An 11417-nucleotide genomic window follows, 5' to 3' on the forward strand; every position below is an offset into this window, starting at 1 on the left:
CAGCATCTGAATTCTTGCCTCTACAGAGAACAGGTGTCTCTAGGGCTTCCTGCCAGTTGGGTAGTTTCTGGATAGACAATATTCTTTGCTTTAGACTCCAGGAAGCCACTATTATGATTAGGTCCCATTAAATGCATACCTGCCTTCCTTTGGAGACACTGGTGACTTAGTGATGGGGGATGGGGCCACAAGCGTCATCTGCCTCTGCCGCAGAGCACAGAGGGCTGCAGGAATGGATCATAGCAGAAGGGTCATTGCAGGGTCCTTGCGAGCAGAGGCGTGGGTCTGGGTCTGTTGCTTGGCTGAGTGACTGTGGGGGAGGTGCTCAATCTTTGAGTCTCACTTGGCTTCATCAGTAAAGCAGGGATACAAATGCCCACCTCTTGAAGCTATTGTGACGATCAAATAAGGTAGTGTTTGCAGAGTCCACATGTGCCTTGAGTGGCAGCTGCCATTCCAGAAAGAGCCACTGCCCACAACTCCAGGGCCATATCCACAGATGAATAGTACCTCTGGGGTTACTTGGGAAGAGTGGCTGGGAGGTGTGTGTCATGTTATAGGAGAGTGGTCCATGTCCAAAATCTTGAAGCAGATCTGCTAATTCTCAGGAGATTCTCCAAGCACATACTTAATTTTACCCTGTGGCCTCCCTGGGAAAGAAAATTATAAGTTAGCGTATTTAAAACAAGAGCAACCCTTATAACAAATCCTGTTCCATTTTGGCCAAGCCTTGTGTCACCTGGGTTCTGACGGAAAAGCACTTTCTCTGTTCATTCTCGTTGCAACAACCTTGGAGGCTCTTCCAGGACCTAGAAGTCCCTCCCGACTGATCACCTGTGCCTCTCTGGAAGCCTCCTTGCTAACATTCTCCAGCCACACTGCCTCCTGTGGTCTCCAGGGGCCAAATGCCTGCAGCCTCAGGGCCTTTGCTCTTGCTGTGCCCTCTGCCCGGACCACCCATCTTGAGCTGACCTATTTCCCCACAGCATGTCACTCCACACTAACTCATTGACTTCGCCCTTGTTTGTCTTCCCTCTCAGGACTGGGAGCTCCAGGATGACCCAGGACAGGCACCCCGTCTTCTTCAGTTCTGTGTGCCCACCTGGAGAGTCAGGCTCATAGGAAGCCTGCAATTAATATTCGTGAAGGAGTTTATGAAAAGCAGGTCTTCTTAGGCCCATTTCATACATGAGGAAACTGAGGCCCAGGCAGGGAGAGAGCAGCGCAGTTCCAGTCTGTGCCGTGCAGAGCCGGGGTGGGCGTGGGGGAGAGCCGCGTGCAGGGAGGGCGGTGGGGCCCGAGGCGCGGCTCCCGCAGCGGGCGCCTGGGTCTCAGGGCGGCGGGAGCGTCCCCGTGGGCGGTCACCGGCGGCAGACTGGGCGGGCGCGGGAGCGCGGGGTGGCGGAGGAGGGAGCCCAGCTGGCCAGCGGCAGAGCGGCAGGGAGGCTCCGCTCCGCAGGCAGAGAGCGCCAGGGCCGCCGAGCGGGTAGGCGGGCTGGGCCCCGAGACGGGCCCCGCGGGTGCAGGGGCGGGGGCGCCCGGGGCCCAGTGCGAGGGGTCCTCTGGGAAGCCGTGCGCGCTGCTGCATCTGGGAGCCTGGGGAGGGGGCGTCGGTGGGGGGGGGGGGGGCTTCAAGGAGCCCAAGGCTCAGAGACACGCTATCACGGTCACGGGTGGAGGGCGGGGTGGGCAGGGGGGCATCCCCAGCTCCTCGTGTGGCCTTGGGCTCCCGTAGCCTCCGGGTCCTCCCCTGAAACGTTTGTGGCTCTCTGCCTCATCTTGTGGGCTGCGAGGAGGACGGTAAGGGGTGCATGGCAAGTGTCTGGGCGCCTGGGGCATTCGGAGACCAGGAGCTATTGGCTGAAATTTCAGGAAACAAAATAGATGTCCTTTCCATTCTTACTTCCTTAGGAGATTGATAGGATTTATATTAGTTCTTAATTTTTCTCTGAGTGGGGGGGGGGGGGGGACGCAGGCTGCAGGGGAGACCTCCCTCAGGGGTTCAGGTGTTCCCCCCATCCCTCTTGACTAGCCAGCTGCCTGGGAAATACATCTGAAGGCATCATGTTACTGCCATTGCACAATAATCCCCTCCTTCCTCCCAGACTGGCCACCCCCTGCGGCGTACCTGAAGGACATAAGATCTGGTCCTCACTGGGCATCTTTGAGGTACGCAGTGGGAAGTGAGGGACAATCTTTGTATGAGGTCCCATGTGGGGGGGCCCCAGTCTCTCAGAATGGTCTGAAGTGGTCCCTGTGGCCGCTGCTCGCTGCTCAGCAACCCCGGGGAGTGGATGTGATCACCCTGAGGGGGTCATTGCACTGCTGGAGGCTGCAAGGGACGGCATTGGACACCCGGTCACTCGGAAGGGACCGGTACCTGCCCAGTCGTGTCTCCTCCATGGGGAGCTGTTGCTCTCATGGTCTGCCACAGCGAGGTCTCTGAGCCTCCAAATTGTATCAGTAAGGCGGCAACTCTAAGAGAGTCATTGCATTAGAGATTCCAAACCCAGGTCAGCTTGGGGAGGACAAGGGCCTGAAGAGGCTGGGTGGTCTTTGGAGCTGCTGGGGAGGTGGGCGTTCTGAGCCAGCATGCTAGAACCAAAGTCCAAAGCTCTCAGTGTGACCAACGGAGGTCCCTGGGGTACCTTCTTATTTGGCTGAACCGCCGACCGGCACCCCTGGGCGCTCCCTGGGGCCCTGGGCTCCGTCAGGCTTTGTCAGGGATATTCGTCTGCTATGTTTGCAGGTCAACAATGGTTGGATACTGGCACTTTCACATGGTTCAGTCTAGGAATGCCTTCCTCCTCCTCCAGGGCTGTGGTGTGGATCAATGCTCAGTGGAGTATCAGGCACCCGAAGCTCAGTGAAAGCTGATGTCCTTCTGCCCTCTGTCTCCAGGAAAGCGTGTGATCTCCAGAGTGAGGCGAGCCCCCTCCCTCCTTGGGGTCTCTCCTCCAAGACTGGGTTCCCGCACGCCCTCTCCTGCCTGCCCTTCCAAGTCCTCTTCCTGCTCCCCTGGCTGCACCAGCCTCAGATCCTGCCCCTCCCCAGGTGCAGCCTCTTGGGCTGTTTGGGCATCTCCCAGGATGTCCAGGGACCAAACTTGTCCCTCAGCATCCTGGGGCCCTCATCTACAGACAGGTCAGTGCAGGTGAGGCACCGACTCACCTGCATGAGGCCTGTAGTGAGTGTCTCTCAGGCTAGTCACTGGCCTGTGGACAGGGTGGTCTTCTGCTTTGAAATGCACGTGGTGGGAGTGTGGCCCTTTCCAGCCCTGGATAGAGATGGGTACTCGGCTGTGGGGCAGGGTTCAGAGCAGGAGGGCGCTGAAGCAGGGCTCGTGCCCTTTTGAGGCCGGGCACTTGGCAGAGGACTGGAGTAGGGGATTTGTCCCAGCGGTGTGCCCTCCCGCAGGACTTTCTAAAGAGGCTTTGGGTCAGAGCTGGAGCCAGGTGCACTCAGGGGCCTGTGCCTGGGTTCGTAGGATCACTGTGGCCAGTTCTTCTGGTGGAAGGGAGCAGGGCCCCTCCGGTGGGGTTGGCGGGATGTGTGGGAAGAAAAGGCAACTAATGTTCGATGAGCACTGCTCATGCCAGGCTGGTCTTGTTGTAAAATGGGCAGCTCAGCTTCCCAGGAGGTGGCAGAGAGAGCTCCTGACCAGGACCTGGTCCATCGAATTATGTTCTTTGTCCAAGGGACGAGATGGGGACTGAACTGAAAGAGTCTAAGGGAAGGGGAGCTCCAGAGTCCTACCTTTCAGACCCCCCTCTTCCCTATTTCACCCCCTGACTTTGGGGAACCAGGCTGTCCTATAGGTATCACACCCTGCCTCATACAACTGAGGAAACTGAGGCTCAGAAAGGTTCAGCGACTCTCCCAAGGCCACTCTACAGATAGGTGGCAGGGCAAGGAATTTGAACCCAGGACAAGCCTGCAGCCTGCTGGCCTCCCTAGGTTCCTGATAGGTTTCTCTGCTGTTTTCCTAGATGCCTGTGGTGGCTCTATCTGTGCAACAAAGGACACTGTTCTTGGCCCCAGGGGCACTCAGACAACCCAAGAGACAGGGCTACTGCCTGCTCTTGGGTGAACCCCGCTCCCAGCAGCCAGGTGACCCACTGCCCGCAACCAGTGGTTTCACTCTGACCATTCCTAACCCTGAACCCTGAAGTCCCAGTTGGTGGAGCTGTGGCTGGATCTTGACCCCTTTGCACCAGGCCCTGGCGGCATCCAAGTTCAGTCTCCTTCCTTGATTCTGCTCAGGAGCACCTGTCCCGAGGGATCCTCTGTTCCGGGGGGTCCCCACCTCTCAGCAGGTTCTATAGAAGGAATCTGACCTTTCTGCTGACCCGGCTGTTGGATTTGAATTACTGCTACCTTGCCCCTGGAGTGGCTTCTGGAAATCCTCAGTCCGTGCGTGCAGAGGGCCCTTCTGGGGTGGAGGTTCATGGAGTCCTCCCGGCGGGCCCCTCCCAGCCTCTGCAGAAACATGCAAGGGCCTGCTGGCAATTTTGCTCCTTTCTGGGTCCCCCGGCCCCCTGGCCCCCCATGACACTTTCCTGCCTTGCTCTTCTCCCAGTGCCAGCACTTCCCTCCTTTGCCCGGTCCCACAAGCTGCTGGGAAAGGGCTGGTTTGGGTTCAGACATCCATGTGGTCTAGTCAGCAGGGGCTGGTATGGGGTGTCCTGGACCACTGTGACCATCCCTTGTGTTAGCTCTTCACTGGTTCTCTAAGAAGGGGTCTGCAAGCCTGGCAGACCCCCAGTGCCATCTTCTTAGGCCCTCCCTTTCCTCCTGCCCTGGCCCTCGTACTCAGTCTATTCTCTACATCCAAGTGATCTTTCTGGAACGGATTTGGCCTTGCTGGCCAGATTGCATGCCTCTCCCAGCATTCCTGCTCTGGCCCACCTCTCCGGCCTCATGGCTTACCATTGCCTTCCACCAACTTGGGAATCCAGTTGTTCTGAACTGCTCACTGTTCTCTGAGGAGGCTCTGCTCTTTCTTGCCCGCACCGCCCCCCATCTTTGCCCATGCTGTTCCCTGCACCTTGAATTCCCTCCTCTATCTTGCCCATTGGGTTGTTGACTCCTCTTCAACTTTGAGGCCGTGGATCAATGTAACTTTCTCTCTCATCTTCCCGCTTCTTCTCTGATCTCCCCACTCACAGGCATCCCATTCCTGCTGGTTTGGGCCATGGCAATATGGCCTTGAGGTTCACCTGTATTCCTGGTGGTCAGTTCCTGTGGCTGTATATCATCTTGGCCTTTGTTTCTAGCATGGGGCTTGGCACATGTTTATTGAGTGAATGAGTTGAGTGACAGTTTTCTGGAGTTTCCATGAACTCTTCTGTGATCGTGCTGCTTTTGGCCAGTTTGGAGCCGCTGGTATTGCCTCCCACCATTGACTCAGCCCTGGCTGGTGGTTATCCAGAGCCTCGGGTTTGCGTCACATTTGCTGTTTCTGAGCACAGTGTATCCACCACATTTCTATGCAGCTTTGGCTGCTTTTGGAGTTGAATACTGGGCCTTGCATTTGGCCTTGCTATGTTTCATTTTGTCAGGTTCTGTTCCAAATAGCCCTTTCTGCCAGAAGACTGTGGTGTCAGAATAATACTCCTGCCTCTGAGATTCAGTAGTCAAAATAACCAGACTGTAAACTGTTAGTTGAATTCACGACTTGGTCTTATAAATGGCCAAATGTACCTCATCTTTATGAGCCAAATTAAATGCACGGTGAGTGATGTTCGTGAGAGCTGACAAATAGAGTTTACTGCTCTCTGGTTAATTTTGGCCATACTCTATAAAAACTGCCTTTAAATTAGCACTTGATGATGAAGAACATATATATGTTCACAAATGGACATGACCATTATGTAGGACTTAAAGAATATCTGAAATAGGGTCTTCCTCTCTGAATAGTATTTATCAGAATGGGACTCAAGGACGAAGTGCACAAGAATTGCATGGGCCGTATGTTGAAATATATGGACCCCTGGGCGCTATCTTAGACTCACTTAACTGCCTGTCCTGGTGAAGGGCTCTGGAGTCTGCACTTTTGACATGACCCTGGAATGGGTCTGATGCTTTCTGAGGGCTGGGGACTGCCTGAGAGTTTAGTGACAGCCAGAGATCCCATGGAGAAGGTGTATCATGGTGGTGTGTGGAATGATCTGGTGGCTTTCCCTGTCAGAATATCTATCACTGGCATTACCACCTGGAGATTCTGGAGTTGAAATCCCAATGTGGTCTTGGCAGAGGGTCCCTTGTGTTGAGGAGACACCAGGGGAAAAGAGATGGGCTGTGCCAGGGCACAGAGATGTGGACCAGGCTGCTGAGTTTGGAAACTGCAAACTGTTTTGGGTGACTTAAGCATAGGCAGGTCAGTAGGCAACCATAACCTTGGCCCTACCCATGTGTAGCATGATGGGCGTGGGGAGAGAGCCAGTGTGCCGATGACCCAGTATTTTTGTACCTGGCAGTCATCAACTCTGTCATGTGTCACCTGAGAAACAGGGCTGACAGGGCAGGTAGGGGCTGAGACCTGGAGGGTGTACTGTGTTTCGAGCCCTGAGGTTTAGTTCTATTCTCAAGGGCGTGGGGTGCTGTAGAAGGACCTGAGTGCCAAGTGGCATTTACTGCGTTTCTATTTGGATAAGATGTGACAAGAGGATTTCTACCCATACTCCTTAAGCAGTTCTGTCTTTGAACTCTGCTTATGAAAATCTAGTTTCTCTACCATTAAAGCAGACTTGGAAGCCTGAGGTTAGAAGGAATTTGTATAACAACTTCTGGCATCAGACCCGGGTTCGTATCTGAGCCCTGTTACTGATTAGCTGTGTGACTGTGGGCAAGTTGCTTACATCTCTGAGTCTCAGGTCCTCGAGGTCCCAGCAGCCTTGGGTTGGAAGAAGCCATGACCCTCTCTACCTGACCCCCACTTCTCCCTGGGGTCCACGCAGGAGGCATGATCACTGAGTACCATTTGTCTGTTTGCTTTGTAGGCACTGTCACTGAATCTTCTGGAATCTTCTCACCTGCACCATGAACATCTCTCACTTCCTGGCCTTGCTGCTCCCGGGATCCCCACAGGGGCAAAACAGGAGCAGGTCAAGGAGCATTCCATACAACTTCTCTGACCACTGCCAGGATTCTCTGGACCCGATGGTCTTTATTGTTGTCTCTTATAGCATCGAGACTATTGTGGGGGTCCTGGGCAACCTCTGCTTGATATGTGTGACCATTAGGCAGAAAGAGAAGACCAATGTGACCAACCTGCTCATTGCCAACCTGGCTTTCTCTGACTTTCTCATGTGCCTCATCTGCCAACCACTCACGGCCATATACACTATTATGGACTACTGGGTCTTTGGGGAGGCCCTTTGCAAGATGTCAGCATTCATCCAGTGTATGTCAGTGACAGTCTCCATCCTTTCGCTTGTCCTTGTGGCCCTGGAGAGGCATCAGCTCATCATCAACCCAACAGGCTGGAAGCCCAGCATCTCCCAGGCCTACCTGGGGATTGTGGTCATCTGGCTCATCGCCTGCCTTCTCTCCCTGCCCTTCCTGGTCAACAGTGTCCTAGAGAATGTCTTTCACAAGAACCACTCCAAGGCTGTGGAGTTTCTGTTAGATAAGGTGGTCTGTACAGAGTCCTGGCCGCTGTACCACCACCGCATCATCTACACCACCTCCCTGCTGCTCTTCCAGTACTGCATGCCCCTGGCCTTCATCCTGGTCTGCTACGTCCGCATCTACCGGCACCTGCGGAAGAGGAAGCGGGTGTTCCGCAAGGGCACCTACAGCTCGCGGGCTTGGCAGATGAAGAGGATCAATGGCATCCTTGTGGCGATGGTGGTTGCCTTCGCCATGCTCTGGCTGCCGCTGCATGTGTTCAACAGTCTAGAGGACTGGTACCATGAGGCCATCCCCATCTGTTATGGCAACTTAATCTTCTTGGTGTGCCATCTGCTTGCCATGGCCTCTACCTGTGTCAACCCTTTCATTTATGGCTTTCTCAACACCAACTTCAAGAAGGAGATCAAGGCCTTGGTGCTGACATGTCAGCAGAGTGCCCCCGTGGAAGAGTATGAGCATCTGCCCCTATCCACAGTGCACACGGAAGTCTCCAAAGGGTCTCTGAGGCTCAGTGGCAGGTCCAACCCCATTTAGCCAGGTGTAGGCCTTCTCCCTGCCATGGTCATTGTCAAGTTCCTTTACTTAGCCAAGTGGGCCAACTGCATAATTACTGGCATCATTATTGGCATTCTGGTGGACACCATCCTTACGGGCTTTCTGGAGCCCAGAGAGGCTGGAAAGAACCCATTTTTGCAACCATTTGCATTGTGAAGACTGACATTCAGTTGGTTCAGCCATTTGTTCCTGGGAGAATTCTGAGCATGGATTCTGTGGGTCACAGTATGTCATGTAGCCTGAGCAGGTGCCAGAGCCAGAGATGGTCTGCTCGTTGCAGGCAGAGTTCATTCTGGTAATTCAGAAACAGATGCTCAGCCTGGGAGCCCAAGGGTTTCACCTCCTCCAGTGAGACCGTGAGGTCACTGTGGAGTCAGGGAGGGAGCACGGGGGTCAAAGCTCTGGACCTTGGTCAGGCTCTCACCTCTTGGAGAGATGATGTTGGTGGACAGGCTTTGTAAGTGGTAAAGAAGTCTATGAAGGCAAGTTAGCACATCCAGGTGCAGAGAATGGATCATGCTTACCTTGGGTCCTCATGCTCCAATGCAGGAGGAAAGTCAGTCCTGAGCAGCAGGAATCCCATGATTCATATCCTGCTCCGTATTCCTCTTTCACTGCCTCCGCCACCTCATGTGGAAGTGAGCCTGCAAGTATCTCCCCTTGATAAACACCTTGAGGGGGACATCTGCATCACCATAGAGCTTGTCCTCCATGCCTAGGACAGGACCTGGTGCAGTGAGAGGGCTCCAGCAAGGTTTGCCATGGTAGGCTGATGGTGTAAACATGCCCCTGCTGAGGTCCCGGCTGAGCACGGGCGCCCTGTGCCACGGTCCAGCATGGGAAGGGCCAGGTTGCTGCAGCTATGCTCTCTTACCTGCCTTTCCTAGCCTTTAGGACCTTTCTTGCCAGACAAGGAAGCAGGCCAGGGACTCTGTGACCTTCCCCCATGTTGACCCACTGCCAAGGCTGACAGCACTCAAGGTTTTGACTCCGGCCTCTGTTCCACACTCTGACCACTAAGCTGACTTGCTCTAGGTGATGTGCATTGTTGTTCCAAAGCCTCCCCAGGCCTTCAGTAGGGGCAGGGGCAGGGGGTTCGTGAATTTGGCTTAACAGGACACTGGCTGAAAGGAGTAGGAGTCCTCCTTCCTCCAGCCCACCAGGGAAAATGGAGAAATGGCTACAATGAATGTGAATATCTCACCCATGGAGGTCTTGCCCCAGTCTTCTGGCTGCTGAGCCAGATCCAAGGCTTTATCTCTGTGTGGACCAGACAAGTCAAGCTTACCTCTGGGCCACTTTCAATGGGACACCCAGGTCTGGCTCTGCCTGCTCAGTTTCACCTACCCTCTGGCAGAGTGGGCAGTGGCTAGACCCACCATGGCCTCCAGGGGCAGGGTATTCAGGTGCCCAGAGCCCTCAAGTATCTCACTGGGAGGCTGCTAGGACCGCTGTTCACAGGATATGTGGCAGAGGGCCAGGCAACAGAAGATTGAACAATCACGACTGACTGTCTCTCTGACCCTGATCGAGAACTTGTGCAGCTGACACCCAAGACAAGTAATCTGTGAGCCACCAGCCCCCTTCCTGGAGCTGTTTATTTCTTCCCAGGTTTTGGTCATATCTCTCATTCTGTTTCTTTATTGACTTTTACCCTGGCTTTTGGAATAGATTTTGAGCCACTGTATTGGGTGCAGCTTGTGCTTGTCCTCTGGTGCCATCTGCTGCTGGCTGCTCCCGGTAACCACCTGCCAGCAAAGCCCAGACCCTGGGGCCCATCCCAGCAAGATGTCATTGACCAAGCTTCCCAAAGAATGTGGGGGCCTCAGACGCCTCCAGAGCCCATGCAATTGCCTGGGGATTACGCCTCATCACTCGTATCAGTGGTGCCAAGATGCTTGGGGACAAGGATGCTTTAGGGTGCCCACATGACTGAGGACAGGGGGACTGGGTTGGGCATATGGCAGAGGTGCTTGGCATTAGGAATTGGGGTAGTGGGTGAAAGCTTTGTTGAGCATCTTCTATGCTGTCTTCACCTTGCTTGGGTTGACACAACTTACCTGGATGGCTGTCTCCTGCTCCCAGTTCCTAATGACCCTTGGAGTTGTCTGGTTCCCCAGTGTACCCTGGGACCTTGCTGCTCAAAGTATGTTCAGAAGACCAGCAGCCTTAGCAGCACTTAGAACTTGTTAGATATGTGGAATCCCTATTCCCACCTGAGACCTATTGAATCAGAATCTGCATTTGATCAGAACCTCTAAGTTAATGGTGTACATGTTCAAGTTGGAGAAGCTCTGCTCTAGGAAACAGAGTGCCTGGAGCCTGGAGCTGCTCAGTGAGCACCTGTGGACACCCACTCTGGGATCTCGACTAGAGTTCTAGGAATCCTTGTTCTGGAAATAAGGCTTTAAGATGGTATGGCTGAAAAGGTGGGTTATTCCACTGTGGTTGTTTGTCTCTTCTCTGACTGCATGTGGACATATTTCTTGTGAGACCTGCTCATTCCTTAAATAAATATTTGCAAAATGAACAGTTTGTGTAGTTAAATTCTCAGTGAATGTGCCCCTCTGTATTCTGCTCTGTTTCCCTTCAAGCTATATTGTCAACCGTTCTTTATGTTGCTATATATCATTTTTGACAGCTGATTAAGGATTTAGAAAATGTGCCAGTGAAAGCTGGTACCTCCGAGCGATATCTCTCTTTAGCTCCTGGAAGGGCCTTTCTCTGTCCCTGCTAATCGGCATGTCCCTGATTGTAGTGGGGGGACCCTTCTTCAAAGGAGCATCAGGGCTGGAATTGGAGACTCATACTCATGAATACCACCAGGGGACCCTTAGAGGGCACAAAGGATTACTGAACCCTGGTGGTGGGAATGTAGATCCTCCCTCACTCTAACATTTCCTTTTTCCAGAAATGACATTGGCTTGTTTTTTCCCATTATAAAAAGTGAATTATATAAATTCTCAAAAATATGCAAAATATGAAACAAAATGAAAAGGAGATCACATGCCACCACCCAAAATACTCAATGTTTTCATTTTGGGGAATCATTTCTTTAGTTTTTATATAGAGTGTTAGGCTTTTTTTGAAAAACATGGTAGAGATCGTACTGTAAGTATATGCATATTTATCTATAAAGATATTTTTTACAATCTTTTTTGCTTAACATTATAAGAATTTTTTTAAACATAATTTATTGTCAAATTGGCTTACATACAACATCCAGT

The 11417-nt window shown here is 53.1% G+C and overlaps 1 protein-coding gene across 1 annotated transcript; it reads left to right on the forward strand.

Annotated features, from left to right (window-relative positions):
- The first annotated feature begins 1975 nt into the window (after window positions 1-1975).
- Window positions 1976-10720, forward strand: NPY4R2 (neuropeptide Y receptor Y4-2). The gene is made up of 2 exons (XM_053909677.1): window positions 1976-2376; window positions 7002-10720. The coding sequence occupies exon 2, from the start codon at window positions 7042-7044 to the stop codon at window positions 8167-8169; it is 1128 nt and encodes a 375-aa protein (XP_053765652.1). The 5' UTR covers window positions 1976-2376; window positions 7002-7041; the 3' UTR covers window positions 8170-10720.
- Window positions 10721-11417: the final 697 nt, after the last annotated feature.

This window comes from Panthera pardus, unplaced genomic scaffold, assembly GCF_024362965.1.
Source record: "Panthera pardus isolate Hobbes unplaced genomic scaffold, ASM2436296v1 HiC_scaffold_22, whole genome shotgun sequence".
In the NCBI taxonomy this organism is placed as follows: Eukaryota; Metazoa; Chordata; class Mammalia; order Carnivora; family Felidae; genus Panthera; species Panthera pardus.